This window comes from Sapajus apella, unplaced genomic scaffold (assembly GCF_009761245.1).
Source record: "Sapajus apella isolate SASKATOON/1434 unplaced genomic scaffold, GSC_monkey_1.0 scaffold2, whole genome shotgun sequence".
In the NCBI taxonomy this organism is placed as follows: Eukaryota; Metazoa; Chordata; class Mammalia; order Primates; family Cebidae; genus Sapajus; species Sapajus apella.
The window spans coordinates 83,329,669-83,352,033 of record NW_022436942.1 but is presented as its reverse complement, the minus strand read 5'-3'; the positions used below and the strand labels follow the sequence as shown (position 1 = coordinate 83,352,033).

Below are 22,365 nucleotides of genomic sequence, written 5' to 3'. Positions count from 1 at the left end.
TGTGCACCTGTGCATGTGTGCATATGTATAAATGCACGTGCGCACACATGTAGATGTGCATGTACCCTGTTATGTGCATGTGTGTGCAGTGCATACAGCCACATGTGCACATGCATGTACAGGTGAATTCTAATGCAGAATTTCTGTGGCCAATCTGGGAAGGTGGGCTTGCCCCCATCAGAGCCCCCTACATAAAGGGACACCAGATCGGCAGAGTGAGTGTTCCTGGGACCTTCTCTCTTCTGCCATTCATTCACTATGTGGCCCTGGGGGACTCACTCAGGTGCCTCATCTACAAAATGACGCTTTTAACTAAGACCTCCTCCACTTCTAAAATGCTCTGAGTGACCCCAAGTGGAAAGATCCAGAGACCAACTTCCCTGCAGGAGCTCTAATGGGTTCCACACGGGCCTGTGGGTCAGAATGCGGTGCATTACCTGTTTGGAATCTTCGAAATGTCTATCTTCTCTCTGCAGGACACGTAAGGAATCACCACTACTTTCTTCAAGTCTGGGAGGCCTGAAAGGAGCAGGAAGAGAAAACACAAGGGTACAGGAAAAAGATGCTTGGCTGCTGATTTTTTTTTCCACAAAATATACCACAATCTAGGGCAGAGACTACCCAGGTTGACTCCGGGGAGACTCGTGCACACACACAGGCATGCCGGCTGGCAGCTGGAAGGGCCACGCACCTTTAACCACCTGCTGCAGCTTTTCCATGTGGTTGTGCTCTTTGCCGTTATAGACAACAGCCTCCACGGAGAAGATGAGCTTTGGCTGAATTTGAGAAAACCGGTCCAGCACACCCTAAAAGCAGGAGGAAAAAGTCATCACTGATCATCCAAAAGGCAAAAACCAGCAGGCATGGTGGTGGGTGCCTGTAGTCCCAGCTACTCTGGAGGCTGAGGTGGGAGCCTTGCTTGAGCCTGGGAGTTCAAGGTTGGAGTGAGCTATGCTTACACCACTGCATTCCAGCCTGGGCACAGAGTGAGACCCTGTCTCTAACAAAACAAAATGGCAAAAACCTTCAGTAGCCAATAGGACCACTGCATTTCACAGGAGACAAAGAGCAGCAGCATCAGTGCACGACCAGGACCCTGTGTCCCAGCACCCATGGCCAATAAATAAAGTTGATGAGGACAGCCACAGTGTCTCACACCTGTAATCCCAGCACTTTGGGAGGCCGAGGCAGGTGGATCACTTGAGGTCAGAAGTTCAAGACCAGCCTGGCCAATATGGTGAAACCCCATCTCTACTAAAAATACAAAAATTAGCCAGGTATGGTGGCATGTACCTGTAATCCCAGCTACTTGGGAGGCTGACACAGGAGAATCACTTGAACCCAGAAGGCAGAGGTTGCAGTGAGCCAAGATCAAGCCACTGCACTCCAGCCTGGGCAACAAAGCGAGACTCTATTTAAAAAAAAAAAAAAAAAAGTTGATTAAAGCCAAACTTATAACTTAAGAAATACCACCATGCCAAGGAAGGCATCAATATCACATAATACCAAAAGTTGCCGGGCACAGTGGCTCACACCTGTAATCCCAGCACTTTGGGAGGCCGAGGCAGGTGGATTACCTGAGGTCAGAAGTTTGAGACTAGCCTGGCCAACATGATGAAACCCCATCTCTACTAAAAATAAAAAATTAGCTGAACATGGTAGTGACAGGCACCTGTAACCCCAGCTAGTCAGGAGGCTGAGGCAGAAGAATCACTTGAACCCGGGAGGTGGAGGTTGTAGCGAGCTGAAATCGGGCCATTGCACTCCAGCCTAGGCAACAAGAGCAAACCTCCGTCTCAGAAAAAAAAGAAAGGAATACCAGAAGTATTTACAGACATATACTGAAATAGGAAGACTACAGAGTGTATGTTTGTACTACCAGAAAGATTTCCCGCTTTACAGAAAGAGCCTGTTAGCACAGCTCCACTAGGGTATACAAAAGAAGACTCATCTTCCTAAGAGGCAACGACAGCAAAGCAAAGTGGTCCCATGTTTTGGTTCTCTTGGAATCTTCAATTAAAGAGGAACCTGAATTCTCCAAGCAGTGCATTTATGCCAACCAATCACATAAGCCCACACGTGCATACACTAGTTAACGGCCCCATCTTTAAAAAGCCAGGATCACCACGCCCACGTCTCCATTTGTACTGCACGTGGAGTCTGCATCCAGCCAAGGGCGTCTCTTTCCTAGAAGATGGGATTCCTCCTATGAAGGCATGAGCTTGCTTCTGGAACTCACAACATTCACGGATGCTCCCTGAGTGTTAGTCCAGATTATTAACAGATGATTAATGTTAGTAACAGATTAAAGCACTCTCAGACAGGGCTTCTATTCACTTCTCTCCTAGCCATCCTCAAGGTCGCCCTGTGTTAAGGGTCTGCCATCCACAAACATGGACAGGCATCACCCAGATGGCCGCTATTCCCTTGCACATGAGCCTGATGGAAGCAGTTCAAGAACCACACCTGGGCTACCCCCAGGGCACAGAGAGTGGCCCCAGAACCTCTGAGTAAGGACTTCACAGGACAGGGCCCTCCACCCTGGCTGCCAGGTAGCACCACCTGCGGTGGGACTAAGTTAATTAAGCTCATCGGGATAACTAATTAACCGGTAGAAATAGCCGGCATTTGTTTTCAGAGCTCCCCGTGACTCTCAGCAGGGAAGTAGAAGCGCTGACTCTACCGGAGTCTAAAGGGCAGTGTTAGGGAAGGGAGGCTGGACAGCTCAAAGTGTGGTCACCTGGGCAGGCAGCGTCAGCCTCACCTGGGGCCCCAGACCTAATGAATCGGAAACCAGGCAGGGGGCCCAGCAATCTGTTCTCACCAGCCCTCCAGATGATCCCGAGGTGTGATAAAATTTGAGAATCTCTGGGCTAAGAGTTCTAGGATTGAGCGTTTACTCTCAGTGCTGTCCAATTTCCCAAACTAGAAGCTGAATTAACAGAGAAGGCTAGGGAGTAGAAAGCATTTGTTTGTTCCAAGTGCTAGGTGCCAGGCACCATGCCAGGGAACCAGACAGACGGGGTTCCCACTCCCTGGAACATCGATCTATCAGAAACACAAGAAGAAAACAATTGCAAATGTTATTGTTTTCCATTTCCAATGTTTTCAGTAAACTACACTAAAAATTAGGTAGCCAGGGAGAGGAAAAGAGAGAAGGAATTAAAGCCTTAAGGAAAAACTAAGGATGGACTTGACCAGCAAAACCAAAAATCATTTTCCTGAAACAACCAATAACATAAGCTTCTTAGCAGGCACAGGGGCTCGCGCCTGTAATCCCAACACTTCGGGAGATGAGCTTGGACAGCTACAAATAATTTTTTTATTAAATTAGCAGGGCACCTGTAATCCCAGCTACTTGGAAGGTTGAGGTAGGAGGATTGCTTGAGCCCAGGAATTCAAGGCTGTAGTGAGCTATGGTCACACCACTGTACTCCAGCCTGGGCAACAGAGCAAGAACCTGTCTTAAAATACAAGTAAGCTTCTTGAAAAATCTAATCAAGAAAAAAACCTAACATTTCAGCTAGGCAAGGTGGCTCACGCCTGTAATCCCAGCACTTTGGGAGGCCAAGCCAGGCAGATCACTTGAGGACAGGAGTTCAAGACCAGCCTGACCAACATGGAGAAACTCCACCTCTACTAAAAATACAAAAATTAGTCAGGCATAGTGGTACATGCCTGTAGTCCCAGCTACTCAGAAGGCTGAGGCAGGAAAATCACTTGAGCCCGGGAGGCAGAAGTTGCAGAAAGTCAAGATCGCGCCACTGCACTCCAGCTTGGGTGATAGACCGAGACTCCATCTCAAAAAAAAAAGAAACCTAACATTGCCAGTTACCCTTTGCAGAACACCTACTGTGTGTTAGGTGCTGCCCTATGTGCTGGACCAAAATTCACTCATTTACTGCTCAAAATAACCTTGGACATGGGTGCCCTGATCATCCTCACACTGCAGATGAATAAACTGAAGCATGTGGCCTCTCAAAACTTGAAATCACACTTAACTACGGAATAAAATATTCATGAGCAAGAAAACAATGTTTAGACCAGGCTCAGTGGCTCACGTCTGTAATCCCAGCACTTTGGGAGGCCAAGGAGGGCAGATCACCTTGAGGTCAGGAGTTCAAGACCAGCTTGACCAACATAGTAAAACCCCGTCTCTACTAAAAACACAAAAATTAGTTGGTCGTGGTGGCACATGCCTGTAGTCCCAGCTACTCTGGAGGCTGAGGCAGGAGAATCACTGGGAGGTGGATGTTGCAGTGAGCCGAGATCGTGCCATTACACTGCAGCCTAGGTAACAGAGCGAGATTCTGTCTCAGACAAAAAAAAATGTTTAATAGATTTTGAAATCCAGGTAGGATGGATGACTTCTCAAGAAAATATCAACTACCAAAATTTATTCAAAAAGCAGCACAACATCTGAAGCGACAAAGGTCTACCTCCTACAGGGACACCAGGGTGGGCAGCTCTACAGGAGAGCACCACCAGGTCTCTGTGAGCTAGAGCATCCCTTCCATGTAAGCCGCTACAGAAGGCAGAGAAAGACAGGAAACACACAACCAAAAGAGACAGGGAGATTGGCCAGAGCAGTGGTTCATGCCTGTAATCCCAGGACTTTGGGAGGCCGAGGCGGGCGGATTGCCTAAGGTCGGGAGTTTGAGACCAGTCTGATCAATATGGTGAAACCCCGTCTCTACTAAAAATACAAAATTAGCTGGGCATGGCGTGTATGCCTGTAATCCCAGCTACTCAGGAGGCTGAGGTACGAGAGCTGCTTGAACCCGGGAGGCAGAGTTTGAGGTAAGCCAAGAGTGTGCCATTGCACTCCAGCCTGGGCAACAAGACTGAAACTCTGTCTCCAAAAATAAAAAAAGAGAGAGGGACAGAGATTACACACCAATGTTACCGACTACAGCAATGGACTAATGAAGGGGGAAACCGCATGATTATCTTGGAAGCTTCTGACAAAAGGCAACATGCTTTCCACCCAAAAAGCTTTCATCAGCTGGAAACTGAAGCAAGCTTCCCCACTGACAAAAGGTATCTAGCAGACAATGAGGGCACATATCACACTTGATGGTGAATGAGAAGATACCCAGTGAGAAGAGAACACGCAAGACACCCACCCCCAGCCCACCAGCACCTGTGCTGGATGCCCCCACCTACACAACGGGGTAGGAACTAGAAACAGCTTGCCCCCTGCACCCAACGGGAACAGCTGCGCACAAAATCTGTGAAAATCACCAGAAAAACCACTAGAACGAATCGAAGTTAGGCAAAGTGGCCACATATAACTCAATCCAGCAAAATAAATAGTGCTGTTAAACTCCAGCAATACAGCTTGAAAAGGTAATGGGGGCCGGACACGGTGGCTCACACCTATAATTCCATCACTTTGGGAGGCCAAGGCAGGTGGATCCCTGGCCAACATGGTGAAACACTATCTCTACTAAAAATACAAAAATTAGCCAGGCATGGTGGCACGTGCCTGTAGTCCCAGCTACGTGGCTGAGGCAGAAGAATCACTTGAACCTGGGAGGCAGAGGTTACAGTGAGCCGAGATCACGGAGTTGCACTCCAGCCTAGGTGACAGTGAGACTCCGTCTTAAAAAAAAAAAGGCAATGCGAAAAACAAAACAAAATAAAATGAGAAAGTCACTAAAGATTTTTTTTTTTTTTTTTGAGAAAGGGTCTGGCACTGTCACCCAGGCTAGAGTATAGCAGCCCGATCACAGCTTATTCAAACTCAATCTCCTGGGCTCAGGATCAGGCTGTGCACCACCATGCCCAGATAATTTATTTTTTGTAGAGATGGGGTTTCGCCATGTTGCCCAGGCTGGTCTCAAACTCCTGGACTGAAGCGATCCATCTGCTTCAGCCTCCTAAAGTGCTGGGATTACAGGTGTGAGCCACCATGCCCATCCCACTAAAGAATATTTAATCTGGGAGAGAGACAGAAGCAAACACTGGTTCAAATCCACTTGTTAAAGGGTATATACTGGATAGTAGAAAGATGAGTAAAGTTTTTTTAAAAAAGAAAGAAAAAGTAGGCAGGGCGTGGTGACTCACACCTGTAATCCCAGCAGTTTGGGAGGCCGAGGCAGGTGGATCACCTGAACTCAGGAGTTCGAGACCAGCCTGACCAACATAGTGAGACCCCGTCTCTACTAAAAATACAAAACTTAGCCAGGCGTGGTGGCAGGTGCCTGTAATCCCAGCTACTCGGGAGGCTGAGGCAGGAGAATTGCTTGAACCTGGGAGGCGGAGGTTGCAGTGAGCCGAGATTGTGCCACTGCACTCCAGCCTGGGCGACGGCACGAGACTCTGTCTCAGAAGAAAAGGAAGAAAAGAAAGAAAGAAAGGTGTATACTGGAGAGAAGCAGAAAAGACTGGTGTGAAGCTACTGCAACAGCACACGTGAGAGACAGCAGAGCCTCGCCGGGGTCACGGCGGAACCGAGGAAACGCCGAATCACACGTATGAAGGACAGTGGAGAGGAAGGAGAACAGCCACCTGTAGGGAAGGGAGGGAAAGGGTGTGAGGCACAGCCTGGGCTCCTGGCTTGGCAGGGTGTGGTGGGAGCGGTTACTGAGATAGGGGACCCCTGGGGACTTGTGAGCTCATCTGGGGCTCCCTGAGTCTTGAGAACTTCTGGCAGCCCCCCGACCCCGGGGCAGACTGGACAGGGGGAAGGAAGGATGGAAGTGCCCTGGGGAAGCAAAGTCATGACAGGAACCAGGGGTCCTCCTCAAGCTGAACACCACGGCCACCGCAGAAGGCCCGGGAGGAGGCGCACACCTGCAAGTCCCCAGCCAAGCCTCTCTCTACTCCCGCCACTTCGCCACTTCCTCTGCCCCTCAGCAAAGCTCGGGGGCGGACGAGGGAATGACTGTGCATTATTACAGAGACGCCCTGGGAGCTGCCCCCAAACACCTTTTTTTTTTTTTAAGTAAAACACTGGCCAACTTTAGCATCAGTCTTTTTTAAAAAAATGCCTGGGACATGCAGTTGGCAGGGACTTGGACCCTGGCCTCAGGACAGCAGGCCCTTGGTCACCGTCTACCTCCTCCATCCTCCATTTTAAGTGTACCCCCAGCACCCCTTCCTCGGTGACACTCTTGGTGGGCAAAGACTATTTCCTACTTCTTCTACTCTAAACTGCTACACAGAGGTGGCTGCAGAAAGCCCCAAAATGGCGACCCCCAGGAGCCCAGAGGCACCAGGATGAGTCTGCAAGCAGGTGGCACCCCAGTCCCACCAGCATTTACTCCACAGGCCACCAGGGCTACCCTCCTTGGGTCTGATACTAACACACACCCTGCCCAAAACCACCAGAAGGCAAGTGAGAACATCCAGAAATGGCCCTTCCTGGCACCAAACCCTCTTGGACTGTGAATGCTACCTCTTCCTCCTTCCCCACCACCTCTGATGGGCAGGAGACCGGGACGGAAGCATCCAGGAGAGACGGCTTCACCCTCTAGACAGCGCCCGGGCACCGGCACTGAAACGAGGTGTCCAAACAGAAGTTCACCCCAGCCAGGTGAGTCTGCGAAAGCAAGTGCCTGCCCTTCCTGGAAAGACACCACGTCCAGTCGCCTAAGGGCATGCACAGTGATTTCCCAGACTCATTCATGTCCCGCTGGGACTTGAGTGTCCCTCTATTTACTTCTGAGGCTGTCTCTACGCAAATATCAAGGTAACAGATTCGACCTACTTTGGGCCTTACTCCTCTCTTTCCTGCCCATGTGGCCCTGGACAAGGCATCCCTGCACCTGGCTCCCTCCAGCCTCAGCCACCCCTTATGCAAAGTGAGTCCCCACACTCCTGACAGCCAAGCTCCCTCACCCGCAGACAAGGGGCCTGTCCAGACCTCTGCTGTAGCAAACATGCAAACCACAAGTGGCATGTCTATACTGGTGCCCTCTCTGTGCCCAGGATTCTAAGATGGACCGAGAGTCCTTGGTTTAATGGGGAAGAAATGATTGCCAGTGAAACATACTGAGCGTTTATTGAGTGCTTACTATGTGCCAGGCTCCAGGCGGAGCTGGTTAGAGGCACTCACTAATTTGACCTTCAAGCCCTAAGAGAGGGGAAACAGTATCCATTCCCTATCCCTGATCAGGCAGAAACGGGGTGAGTGACTTGCCCGAAGCCTCACAGCTGGCCAGAGACCCAGCCCGGCTACAGCCTGGCTCGTCTGACATGGGTGCTGGTGCTCCTCACCGCTGTGCTGGCTCCAATCAGAAAAAACTAATACTGGACATGGAACAGATTCGGGTGCTGAGGCACCGCAGCAGGCTGCATCAGGAGGAACAGGAGGAAGCCCAGAAAGCCTCTGGAGATGGCATCTCCTACCTAAGCCAGGAGTCAAGGATAAGCATGTCCCGCCAGGTAGGTGGGAGGGAGGAGAGGCCGTTCTGAACTGAGGACACAGAGTTCAAGAAGCAGCGTCAGGTGGGGTGGGGCCCAGAGGAAGACCTGCTAGGAAGCCCGAGGCCAGGGAGGAAACAGAGGGAGCCGGCCAGGGAGAACCCCGGAGGTCAGCAGAGTTTCCACATGGAAGCTGGCATCTCAGAGAACTAGCCCAGTACAGGGTGACAACGATCTCAGGGTGAAAGGACCAAGCCTGCCAGTGATCTGGGGCTCACATGCCACAGGACCCCAGGCACAGTGACAGTGATCAGGCTACAAAGACAAGTGTCTCCGAATCAGAGGTCTGGGTCCTACCCCCATGAAAAGACTCAGGAGTCCTCTGCCACAGCTGAGGTTTTCCCGGCTGGACCAGCAGGGGTCAAGATCTCGAGCATCGAAACCAGCTGTCAGCCTGTTCCGGCCCAGGAGAGCTGTTCGAGGATGCTTTCATGTTGCAACAAAACAAACACACCCATGAACATGTGTCTGACCCGAATACGGTGCTTAGCAACCAATCAAGCATTGAAACCAACAGCCGGTGTTGAATCAGGCTGACAGCCACCCAGAGCGAGCGAGAATGGCTGTCCCATTTACACACACACACACGGCCACCTGAAGGCAGGCTGGGCCCTCTCATGTGCAGGGATCAGAGGGTGGCCTTCCCTGGCATCTCTGAAGATGGCAAAGGCTCAAAGGTAAACAGTGAAACAAAAAACCCAAAGGCATCAAAAGACTCAGGACCTAGAGAACTTGCTGAGGCTGGAAAGGTTGGGAACCCTGAGAACAGGGCACCTCCCCAACCTGGCAATGCCCTCCGAGACCAAAAGCATTAGTAAGGCAACCTGAGATGCCCAGGCAGCCAGCAGAGAGCGGGCAGAGGGAGGTGGGCAATGGTGGGAGAGAGCCCAGAACAGGGTGGAAGTAAAGCACAGGGAGTGACGGAGCCAGAAACGCATTCCGCCAGTGTCATCAAGGAAGGACGGATGCCCAGCCCACTGCGGTCTGTCGCTCTGCAGCAGAGGGTGCCTTTAGCACCCAGCGCAGCCAGCCAAGGAGCTCTCAGTGGGCAGGCGCGTGAACCTACAAGAACAACCGTAGGACTCCATCAACAGAGACCAGAAGTCAATGGAGAATGGCAATTTCCCTTTACAATGTTCTCTGTGATTCAAAGAAATCTGATTTCAAAGCAACAGAAAATATGATTCCAAAGGGAAGATATTCACATTTCACTGCAGTTTCTGAAAAGCGCCCCTTACCGAAAATGGGGCACCACCTGAAGCTTAATATGGTGATGCCGGAAATTAAAAACGGGACCTCTTTTTAAAGCAGAGATCTGCAAACCAATGCAGGGAACCATCCACCAGCCCAGAACTCATCAGCCTTGGCTCAGTTCCAGCCCCACTTCGTCAGCAACTCCAGGAATTCATCCCTGTTAGTTTTAGCCCCCGAACAAGGATAGTAAACGGAGGGTGAGCAGAGGCTTTGGTGCAGTTGACCATGCCAGGTCCTTGCTCAACTCAGACAGCGGGTGTCCAGGTGTGTGTGGCACCAAGCGCTATGCCACATGGCATTCACGCAGGGCCTCCCATGCCGGGTGCACGCAGCCGGAGCACAGCCCAATAATGCCAGCCATGAAGCCGCCAAACGCTGCCAGACTCCCTGCCAATGACTGGATCTCACTTCGAGTGTGAGTAATACACGTCACACACATCTCCAATAGGATGGAGTCTATACCTCGGAAACTAGCAAAATAAGGGACAGAGAGAAGCATCTCAGCAGGGGGGTGGGTGGCCCTGTCATTTTCTGACCTGAGACACAGCCGCAGGGCCTGGGACTGTTCTCTTCCCAGAAGCCGGGGGAGCCTCGGGGTGAGCAGAGCCATGCTGCCATCTAGTGCACCCAGCAGCTCGGCCAGCACTTCCCGCTCCAGAGGTGGCTCCGGGAGGCTGTGATTCCATAAAACCCTGGACCAATCCTGGCCAGGTCCCAGAGACCATGTTTGCTACAGAGCCATGCATCCCTCCTGGGTCCTGCCAGGATGGGCAGAGCCTGCTGGACGGGGGTCAGCAGGGAGTGACATGTGCATAGGACAATGACCCAGTGAGCCTGAAAGCAGCTGTGGGACAGGCTAGGGGCCAGCCTTGCCGCTGCAGACACATGGAGTCAGAGGCTCTCCCTCTCTCCACCCACTGGCTCCAGACATGACACCAAAGGCCGATTCCAGGAGCTCTGACATCACCTCTCCAGGGGCAGAGGGGAGGGACTCCAGCCATGGGAAGCCATGATCACTCCCCAGCCACACATGTCTCTCCCAGCCTCTCACAACCCGTTTACAAAAGGTTAAACAGTCACAGTTTAACTCAAAACACACCCATGTCCAGACTAGTCAACAGTAGCTAATGCTTACTGGGTTTGCCTGGAGGGTCACACCCTGTCCCTGAATCCACACTAATGTGGTCCCTGCCGACTGCACGGGCTCCCTGCAGTTGCACTGACATTGTCAACATTCTCCCTCTGTGGACACCAGGGCACTTGCCAAGGACACTGATCAAGGAAGCCTCGTGGAGCAGAGGCAGCCAGCCCACCCGGCCTTGAGCATACCCAGGGTCCTGCCGCATGACCCTGGGGCCCTTCCCTCTGCCCTGGACAGTGTGGCTCAAGGTCAGCTGAGAGGTCTGAGAGCAACAGTGTCCGGAAACCCCACCCCTCCAGACCCTCCCACAAGGACACCGCTGGCCCCAGCAGCCCAGGCAGCCCCCACAGAGGGCCTTGGGACAGGAGAGGCCACAGGTTGAGTTTCTGCCTCAGGTCAGTCCCTGCTGACCTGGGGAGGTCTGAGGGTGAGATGGCCTGGAAAAGAACACAGGAAAGTTCCAGAAGGCAGGGCACAGCCATCCAGCCATGAGTGCAGATCTATAGGGTGGCCACGCCCTCCCCGAATTCAGCAGGGCTCCATCATCAGCCGGGCTGGTGCCGAGGCCTGATGCACAGCCGGCCAGTCTCACCCACCAGGCCTGTGTCTGATCTCTCCTTCCATGGTGTGGAGAAAGGAGACTCCTCCTCCAAAACCTTACTGACAAAGCAAGCCTCCAAGTGGACACAGTTTCTAAGCTTACACCGAAAAAGCCTCACCTGTGGACAAGCACAGAGCCCCCCCAACTCCAGGCACTAAGCTCTAAAGGGCCGGTGGCCACACCCGCGGCTGCTGCTGTGGACTGACGTACGGCGCAGGGCCCGGCACAGAACAGATGCAGCTGGCACCAGGAGGCGCGGTCAGGGACACGGATGCCATGTGTCCTCTAATGGGGTCTCCTGGCTCCTGACGGTCCCTGACGCCCAAGGTTCTGCAGCCAGGAGAGGGCCCTGGGAAGACCCACTCTGCAGCTGCTTCATTCACCCCGTGGAGGAACCGAGAGGCCAGGTGTCCCCAGCGGGGATCAGCACATGCTTCAGGCCCTACCTGGGCCACTCTGGGCAGCTGGACACACCCTGGGGCAGTTTGGGGACAGAGAGGCTGGCCTCCCAGGGTGCACACACACACACATACACCACGAGCACAGGTCCAGAGGAAGGGGCTGGAAACAGCAGAAACCAACACAGCGAGGTCCCAAGGAACTTCTGTGAGCAGGACTTTCAGAACAAACCTAGAAAACTGTCCTTGGAGGACGTACACTTAGAAAACCTCATGTGGCCACTAACTCCCAGGTGAGGAAGACAGGGTGACCTCGCTAGACGTTAGCAACACTGGCTGCTGCACCCGCCACCTGCCGGGTCTTCCATGAACACAGCGGGCAGGGAACATCAGGACTACTTGAAAGAAAGAACCAGGCGGGGCGCGGTGCCTCACACCTGTAATCCCAGCATTTTGGGAGGCCGAGGCAGGCGGATCACAAGGTCAGGAGTTCGAGACCAGCCTGGCCAATATGCTGAAACCATATCTCTACTAAAAATACAAAAACTAGCAGGGCATGGTGGACGGTGCCTGGAATCCCAGCTACTGGGGAGGCTGAGGCAGGAGAATCCCTTGAACCCGGAAGGCGGAATTTGCAGTGAGCCAAGACTGTGCCATTGTACTCCAGCCTTGGCAACAGAGCAAGACTCCATCTCGGAAAAAAAAGGAAGAACAAGACCCAGGTCTTTCTGCCTCCTCCTCTCCCCATAGAGGCCGTTGCAACGCTACCTCCACCTGCTGGGCTAACACTGCTGTCCAGCTCCCCGGGAATTCACCCATACTGCCCCTGCCCAGGATGCTCACAGGGCACGGGGTGCCCCCTCTGCCACAGACCCTGACTCACATTCACACCGAAGTCTGGGGACGTGGAGCTCCAGATGGCGCCGATGCTTGCCGCGGCCAGCATCGCCTCGACAGCGTGCTCACTGTTGGGTAAATAACCTGTGGAAACGACACAGGAAGAAGCCTTGGGTTCAGGGTGTGTGGGATGGAGGCAGCAGGCGTCCTAAAGGTTCCTCTGAGAGCCAGAGCCAGTGTGGGAGGGGGGCTGGCCCTGAACTGCCTGAGGATCATGACCACCTCCCCCACCCAGCTGAACTGCCTGTTACCCACCATGCCTCTGCAGTCCATTCTCCATGCTCTGATGAGAGTGACCCTGCGGCCTCTCCTCGCTCTGCTCCCTGCCCCTCCTGGGATCTGGCTGCAGCAGCCTTCTTTCCGATTCTCACTTGTCCTAATCACCACCTGCCTCAGGGCCTTTGCACAGCTGTCTGATCTGCTGAAAACCTCCAAGCCCACCAGCCGCCTCCACTCAGTGTACGCTCATCCTGCAGCTCTTCACTCAAACGAAACTTCATCAGAGCAGCCTTCTCCAAGGCCAACTTGCCCCCAACCTTGTGAACTCAGGTCCCCCACTAGTCACCTGCAAAGCACACTGTATTTCTTCTTCACCACCAAACTGACTGTAACTTCAACTGAGTAATCACCTATATAACTGGTCATTTAGTATCTGGTTCTCACATGAGGACTGGGACTTTGCCTGTCTTGTTCTTTGCTTTGCTAAATGCCTTTTACCATGCCCCGCACAGCAAGGGTCCTCAGATACTTGCTAGCTGGCAGATGGATGGAAGGATGAATGGAAATACATGGTTGGATATATAGACAGATGGATGGATGGAAGGAAAGAAGGATGGATGGATGGATGGATGGATGGATGATGGATAAGGGATAATGAATGGAAGACGGATGGATGAATGGAGGGATGCCGGATGGATGGATTGATGATGGATGAGGGATAATGAATGGAAGACGGATGGATGGATGAATGGATGGATGCCAGATGGAGGATAGATAAATGGATGGATAGATGGATGATGGCTGAATAGGTAGGTGGAGAGAAGAATGTGTAGACTGGTGGATGGATAGATAGTTGGATGGATGATGTATGAGGGATGGAGAATGGATGGATGAATGGGTAGATGATGGGTGGAGGATAGATGAATGGATGGACAGATGGATGATGGGTAAATGGGCAGATAGAAGAATGTATAGACAGTTGGATGGATGGTTGGATAAACGATGGATGAGGAATGAAAAATGGAAGATGGGTGGATAAATGGGTAGATGATGGGCAGAAGATAGATGAATGGATGGATAGATAGATGATGGATGGATGGGTAGGTGAAAAGAAGGATGGATGATGGATGGGAGATGGATGGTTGATGGATGGATGAATGGACAGGTGGACTAAGGGATGGCTGGGTGGATGGATAGAGAGGAGAGGGAATGAAGAACACAAGCAGTATAGTCAGGCCTTTACGGGGCAGAGGTCCTCTGGCCCTCCCCCGAGTAGGCTGGCTTTCATGACAACAGAAGCAGGGAATCCTCATGGCCACAGACACTATGATCCATCAACCAGCTCACTCTACACATTCCAGAGGAAAGGACCTGCACAGTGGAGCAGAAGGCAGTCGGGAGACGAAGGGCCACAGCCAAGGCCTGATCAGAGCAAGGTACAGCTGCCCAGGTGCTCCCCAGGGGTCCCTGGTCAGCCGTCTCCCTTTGTCCCTCCTTCTCTCCCACGCAGTAGGTATTTCTGTTTGTCTGGATTCACACACATTTCCCCGGCTGGGCCATAAGCATCCAAGGGGCGGGGGTCACACCCCCATGGGTTTCCACCACATCCGACAGATGGCTGGCGTTTGCTGAGTTTGCCTCGAAGATGAGTGTCAACTGAAGCATCTCAACACTGTCAGCCGCAGGGGCAGGGCAGGACTCGGTGCCCGGGGAGGCTGCGTAACCAACTGACTCCATGCGGCTGACAACCGGGGAGGAGCCGGCCCTTCTCCTGTGGCACATCATACGCCAACCCTGGGGACCACTTCACAGACAAAGGAAAACGGAGCGAGGCTCAGCTTTAACTCCATCTTTCGAAGACTCTAAAGCACCCTACCCCATTAATCCTCAGAATCATTTTCTAGTGTTTTCTGGGAAACTCAAAGTCCCAAATCCTGTAATCAGGCCAAATTGGTATCCAACTGAGACCCACAAAATGTCTGGGGAACAGGAGACCAGCTCAACTCTGAAGGGTCCGGGGCACTGGAGCCAGGCATCTCCTCAAAGAAAGCACAGCCCAGAGGAACCCTGGTTGTCCCCAATATAACCTGTTCTGTCTTTCCTTCGCTCAGAAATGTTTGTTTCAAAAGGAGATTTTTTAAAATGAGAATTGGAGGGAAGACAAAAACTGGAGACTAGAACATTTTGCATTCCTATTCCTGCATCTCAATTCACTAACAAGACCTTAAAAGGGTACAGATTAAATCAGACCAGGAAGAACCCAAAAGAAGTGAGGTTTCGGCCTTAAAAATGCCTGCTTTGCAGCGGGACACAGTGGCTCACCCCTGTAATCCCAACACTTTTGGAGGCCAAAGCAGCAGGATCGCTGGAGTCCAGGAGTTTGAGAACAACCTGGGCAACATAGCAAGGCCCTGTGTCTACCAAAAATAGAAAAATTAGCCAGGCATGGTGGCACGCACCTATAGTCCCAGCTACTCAAGAGACTGAGGTGGGAGGATTCCTTGGAGCCCGGGAGTTCGAGGCTGCAGTGAGCCATGATCACATCACTGCAGTCCAGCCTGGGCAACAGAGTGAGACCTTGTCTCAAAAAGAAAAAAAAAGCCTGCTCTGATCATCAGCCCAATTCCCACAGCCATTCATTCAATAAACACTTCTTAGATGATGCCTGGGGCCAGGCACTCTTTACAAAGTAACATATAGCCCTGAGGAGAAAATAAAGCCCCTGCCCTCTAGTACCGAGGACACATGTGCACACACAGGATCCCCGAAATGACAAGTGAGCCATGAGGGCTACAAACAAAGCAGGTGCAGGAAGAACGTGAGGTACTTTTCGAAGGCTACCCAGGTGCAGCCTCTGAGAAGGTAATGTTTGGGCAGCAACCCCGACGAACCAGAGTGAACCCCGAGGACAGGCAGAAGGAGAACAGGCCACCAAGGGTTGAGGCAGGAGGCAGCTGACATGCCCATCCCTGGATTCCTCTCTGGTCAGCTAACACACACTGGGCACTAACTGCATGCCCCGTCCTGTTACTCCAGGAGAAGACAGGGCAGCGGAGGGGCCTGACGCACAGGATTCTTGGTCCAGCACTCATACACAACAGGGCCACCCGGCTCCCCCTGCCTCTCTGCAAACAAGCTGCTTTTGCAAAAGTAATTTCAATTTGCAGTAAGTTCCCTCGGGGAGGTACACCCGTGCCAAACACCAAGGCTCTAAAGCCCACGCCCCTCCCCCGTGGCTTTTCCTGCCACCCGCCTCCTGCCGTCCTTGTTCCATAATGTGCAGGGGAAAGGGAGGGAGGTCGGGAGCCCCGACCACCCGGGCTGCACTGGAAGATAAATCACCTTCGTCTGCACCTGCTCATCCCCATGTACACACCTGCCTGCATCTCAATTCACTAACAAGTTGCTTGGAGCAAAGAACAGGTCCATGTACAGGCCTTTACATTTTTCCAGAAGCCAGGGGGAAAGGAAAATTGTAAGAAAAATACCTAAGTAGTTCTTAGTGGGAAATCCTCACTTGCTACCCCAGGGAACAAAGGAGGGGCCCCGCCCAGGGCGGGAGGACGAGCCACACCTCTTGGTCTGCAGATTCCAGCCCCAGCTCCTTCCAGAAGCGTCCTCACGTGGGGCCTGCTCTTTGCTCCTACTTCCCTTGCTTTATGGCTCTGAAGGGAGGTCAGAACGGACCAACACCTCAGGAAACGAGGCAAAGCAGGTGGGCGAGGCCTTTGGGATGAGACCTGGGCACCTGCCCCACCTCCTGCACTCCACGTTCCACCCCACAGAGCTCCCATGGCCCCGTGACACCTCCCACGAGCTGTCCCCAGGCCTCTGCACAGGATGCTGCTGCTGCCCGGACTGCCCTTTCCTGCCCTGCCTGGCTGCAGGGCTAACTCATAAAGGTGCCTTCATTCTTCCGGCAAACCAACATTGAATGGTTTGAATCTGGCAGACCAACACTGAACATCAATCCCTCGGTGTTCCTGGAATTGTTTAGGCTCTGGGACAAAGCAGGGCACAAAGCAAAGCAAATTCCTGCCTTCGAAGAGCAGGGTAATTTTTCAGCGATTTTCCTTCGTCTAAATTTTTTGCCTTGCATGTAGAACCCAAGTCCCACAATGTAATATGACAGGACTCCCCCTTGTTCGAAAGTCATCTTGACCTTCACACTACCCACTCTAGCTTGATCTCTTCCCTCAAACCATCACCAGCACCCAAAATACTTACCAACGACCCGATCTCCTTTCTTCACACCCATTTTCCTCATCGCTGCTGCAAACGAAGCCACGTCTCTCCTCAGCTCTTCAAAAGTCACCTTCACAATTTCCTCTTTGCCTTCCCCTGGGAAGAGAAAACAGGTAAATTGTACACAGGCCACCGCAAAAAGAAAGTGTGCAAGCCATAGACACTGAATGAAAAATCCCACCTGTTTTAATGCAGGTTATTAACCCACACCCAGAGTAAACAGATGCAGGGAACAAGCCAAGATACAGGTCAGCTCAACTTCCCGCAGAAGAAAGGCTGTGTGAGAGTCAGCCGCGGAAACACACTAACAACATGTGCTGCGTCAAGATTCTCTATTAGGCCAGGTTCTTGCTCACGTCTGTGATCTCAGCACTTTGGGTGGCTGAGGTGGGAGGACTGCTTGAGCCCAGGAGTTCAAGACCAGCCCAGGCAACAGAGACCTCCATCTCTACCAAAAATGTAAAAATTAGCCAGGCATGATGGCGCGCATCTGTAGTCCCAGCTACTCAGGAGGCTGAGGTGGGAGGATCACATGAGCCATGATCACAGCACTGACCTCCAGTCTGGGCAACAGAGCGAGAGCCTGTCTCAAAACAAATTTAAAAAAAATAAGATTTTCTACTGGGAATGCTTTTATCAACTGAAGAATCCTTCGATTATAATCGTAGGAGGTTTTTAAATTTTGAAATAATTACAGACTCACAAGAAACTGCAAAGAAGGAATAGAGAGGTCCCATGTCCCCCTCACCCAGCTTCCCCGGTGGTTACATCCTCCATAACTGCAGTACACCAGCAACCCCAGGAAACAACATGCATGTGCGTGGTCCCACAAAACAGACGTGGATGCAGTTTGCATGTGGGTGCAATGTGCATATGTGTGGTCTCCCGAAACAGACGTGGAGGCAACATGCATGTGCGTGGTTCCAGGAAAGAGACGTGGATGCAACGTGCATGTGTCATCGCTGCAATCTGATGAGTGACCACGCAGCTAAGCCGCTGCTGGATTGTAACCCACAGAAACTGGGAGCTAAGAAATGTCTGCTCTAAGCTATGGCTTTCAGGTAATCTGTGACATGGAAAGGTAACCAATACAAGTAAGACTCAGTGTCGCGAAGGTACAGGAAAATGATCTGAAGATAATTTCTACAGTACAGAAGTTATCCTTTGACCATTATCTTGATACAAAACTTTTGCTCCTGATTGATCATTGCTTTTCTTTCCTTTTTTTTTTTGAGATGGAGTCTCACTCTTTCACCAGGCTGGAGTACAGTGGTATGATCTTGGCTCACTGCAACCTCTGCCTCCCATGTTCCAAGTGATTCTCCTGCCTCAGCCTCCCAAGTAGCTGGGACTACAGGTGGGCACCACCACACCTAGCTAATTTTTTTTTTTTTTTATTTTTAGTAGAGACAGGGTTTCACCATCTTGGCCAGGATGGTCTTGATCTCTTGACCTCATGATCCACCCACCTGAGCCTCCCAAAGTGCTGAAATTACAGGCATGAGCCATCACGCCCGACTGATCATCACTTTTCAATTCCTTTTTTTTTTTTTTTTTTTATTTAGGGAGACGGAGTTTCGCTCTTGTTACCCAGGCTGGAGTGCAATGGCGCACTCTCGGCTCACCGCAACCTCCGCCTCCTGGGTTCAGGCAATTCTCCTGCCTCAGCCTCCTGAGTAGCTGGGACTACAGGCACGCGCCACCATGCCCAGCTAATTTTTTGTAGTTTTAGTAGAGACGGGGTTTCACCATGTTGACCAGGATGGTCTCGATCTCTTGACCTCGTGATTCACCCGCCTCGGCCTCCCAAAGTGCTGGGATTACAGGCTTGAGCCACCGCGCCCGGCCCACTTTTCAATTCTATAACATGAATTATTTCTTTTCCAAAGTGAATAAACATCCTGATTTCCCCTTGGCATAAATCTGGCTTTTTGCAGCCAGATGTTATAGCTTACACCTGTAATCCCAGCACTTTGAGAGGCTGAGATGGGAGGATCACTTGAACCCAGGAGTTCAAGACCAGCCTAGGCAACATAGGGAGGACCCCATCTCTCAAAAAAAAAATTTAAGCCGGGCGCGGTGGTTCAAGCCTGTAATCCCAGCACTTTGGGAGGCCGAGGCGGTTGGACACGAGGTCAAGAGATCGAGACCATCCTGATCAACACGGTGAAACCCCGTCTCTACTAAAGCTACAAAAAATTAGCTGGGCATGGTGGCGCATGCCTGTAATCCCAGCTGCTCAGGAGGCTGAGGCAGGAGAATTGCCTGAACCCAGGAGTCGGAGGTTGCGGTGAGCTGAGATTGCGCCATTGCACTCCAGCCTGGGTAACAAGAGCGAAACTCCGTCTCAAAAAAAAAAAAAAAAAAAATTTAAATAGACAGCCATGGTGGCGTATGCCTGTTACTTGGGAGGCTGTTACTTGGGAGGTTGAAGTGGTAGAATCGCTTGAACCCAGGTCAAGTGTGCAGTGAGTCTGCACCACTGCACTCCAGTCTGGGCAATAGATCAAGACCCTGCCTCAAAAAAAAAAAAAAAAAAAAAATCAGGCTGGGAATGGTGGCTCACACATGTAATCTCAGCACTTTGGGAAGTTGAGGCAGGTGGATCACTTGAGGTCAGGAGTTCAAGACCAGCCTGTCCAATATGGTAGAACCCCATCTCTAATAAAAACACAAAATGAGCAGGGCATTGTGGCACGTGCCTGTAATCCCAGCTACTCAGGAGGCTGACGCAGGAGAAAATCTTGAACCCAGGAGGCAGAGGCTGCAGTAAGCTGAGATCACACCATTACATTCCAGCCTGGACAACAAGAGTGAAACTCCCTCTCAAAAAAAAAATCATTTTTTGTTCCTATCTGCCTAGAGTTGTAAGAGTTTCCCCTTCATCCTTTCCTAGCTGCCCTGGGGCAGCCTTTTCCTTACCTCTCCCACATTCCCAGCCCAGGTAAATTTCTATCGTATGAAAATACTTGTAAACCTGATAGCCACACTTCACGAACGAAATGTGCTGCGCAGGCAGCTGTTCTAACCATCTCAATACCGATGGGCTAATGCATGTCATTTGCTCCACTCGCTGGAGCGTGAAGGCAACTGTGCATATATATATATATATATATATATATGTATATATATACATTTTTTTTTTTTTTAAGTAGGGCATCGCGTGGCTTTCACAGGGATCATCCATAGGAGAGATGAGTTCTGCTGAGAGTGTCCGAGTGAGTGTGGAGCAGAGCGTGAGCACCTGACCTGCACGCAGCTGGGTAAATAAGTCAGGAAACATGCAGAAAACAAAACACAATGATCTTAAAGCCCCCAAGCCAATAATCAGGTGCTCAGGTCCTGCTTAGGTAAGGGCTCCAATTTGTGAATTAACTGTGATCACTGGCTGGAGGGTACTTATTCCCATTGCAAACACAAGGAAGGGAAAACTCATTAAAAGAAGGGGCTCTGGCGGGCGAGGTGGCTCACGCCTGTAAGCCCAGCACTTTGGAGGCTGAGATGGGCAGATCACCAAAGGTCAGGAGTTTGAGACCAGCCTGGCAAACATGGTGAAACCCCAACTCTACTAAAAATACAAAAATTAGCTGGCTGTGGTGGCGCATGCGTGCGACCCTAGCTACTCAGGAGGCTGAGGTGGAAGGATTGTTTGAACTAGGGAGGTGGAGGTTGCAGTGACCCGTGAGCAAGACACTGCACTCCAGCCTGGGTGACAGAGCTAGACCCCGTCGCAAAAAGAAAAAAGAAAAAAAAGAAGAAGGGGCTAAAATATTTAAAAGGGAAGAGAAGGTGGGAGTGAAGAGGAGAGAGGTTAAGGTAAAGGGGCGGGGGGTGTGAAACAGACACAGAATTATAACCCTACCGCCTTAACTCACCCTCTAGACAGGGCTGGGTTTAAAAAAATAAAAGGCAACTGGCTGAGCTCAGCCCACACGGTATATAACTGAGAGAGACAGACACCCCACCCAGTTCAGTCTCCACCCAGACACCAGTATTACAAGTTCTGGGAAGACTGGCTTATTTCATCACTAGGACTCAAGTATATTACTGATTTTTAGTTTTGGGGCTTTGGTTTTTTTAAGAAGATTCACATTTGACAGTTTGTACTCTCCCGGAGAAACCAGGACCTCATGAAGCGTCTGAGACACTGGGTTGAAGCACACATATTTAAAGGGACCAGGAAAAGAAAAGAGAGACAGCGTTCTCATTCTCCGTCACAGGATTACGAAAGACGTGACTGGGTTGACTGGGTTGCCACCCTAGGGACGTCCCCACCTACATCGCAGTGTCTGGGGCAGGCCAGCCTCACAGGAGCCGCTGAGGGATCAGTGAAACATGGTCTATCCACACTATGGAAGATTATCAGGACACAAAACAAATGAAATACCGATCCATGCCACAGTGTGGATGAACATTGGTGACACTGTGCTGAGCAAAAGTAACCAGTCACAAAAGGTCACATATTGTATAATCCAGTTATACGACATGACCACAACAGGGAAATCCATGGAAGAAAGCAGACAGGTGGGTGCCGGGAGCTGGGGAGGCAGGAATGGGGAGCAACTGCTAATTGGAATGAGGTTTCCTTTCAGAAAATGGAAAGGTTCTGGAATTAGAGGTGGTGGCTGCACAACCTCTTGAAAGTGCTAAAAAGCACTGAGCTGTGGGCTTTAAAAGGCTGTTTCTGTGGTACATGAATTATATGCCAATTGGAAAAAAAAGACCTGGCTGGGTGTGGTGGCTCATGCCTGTAATCCAAGCACTTTTGGAGTGCTTAAAGTGGGTGGATCGCTTCAGCCCAGGAGATCAAGACCAGCCTGGGCAACATGGTGAAACTTCATTTCTATGAAAAAAAAAAAAAAAAAAAAAAAAGAAAACTTAAAAAAAATTAGCCTGGCCAGGCATGATGGCTCATACTTATAATCCCAGCACTTTGGGAGGGCAACATAGGCGGATCACAAGGTCAAGAGTTCAAGACCAGCCTGACCAACACAGTGAAACCCCATCTCTACTAAAAGCGCAAATGTTAGCTGGGCATGGTGGTGCACGCCTGTAGTCCCAGCTACTTGGGAGGCTGAGGCAGGAGAATCACTTGAACAGGGGAGGCAGAGGTTGCAGTGAGCCAAGATTGCACTACTGCACTCCAGCCTGGGTGACAAAGCAAGACTCCATCTCAAAAA

The 22,365-nt window shown here is 51.2% G+C and overlaps 1 protein-coding gene across 2 annotated transcripts in view; it reads right to left on the bottom strand.

The window, feature by feature from the left end:
- Positions 1-22,365, bottom strand: part of AACS (acetoacetyl-CoA synthetase) — a 78,590-nt gene that overhangs the window by 41,768 nt on the left and 14,457 nt on the right. For both annotated transcript variants that reach the window (XM_032243990.1, XM_032243999.1), the window contains exons 4-7: positions 17,168-17,281; positions 12,708-12,805; positions 692-806; positions 438-519 (exon numbers count right to left, since the gene is read on the bottom strand). In XM_032243990.1, coding sequence (XP_032099881.1) covers positions 438-519; positions 692-806; positions 12,708-12,805; positions 17,168-17,281 — 409 coding nt within the window. The remainder of the gene's footprint in view (positions 1-437; positions 520-691; positions 807-12,707; positions 12,806-17,167; positions 17,282-22,365) is intronic.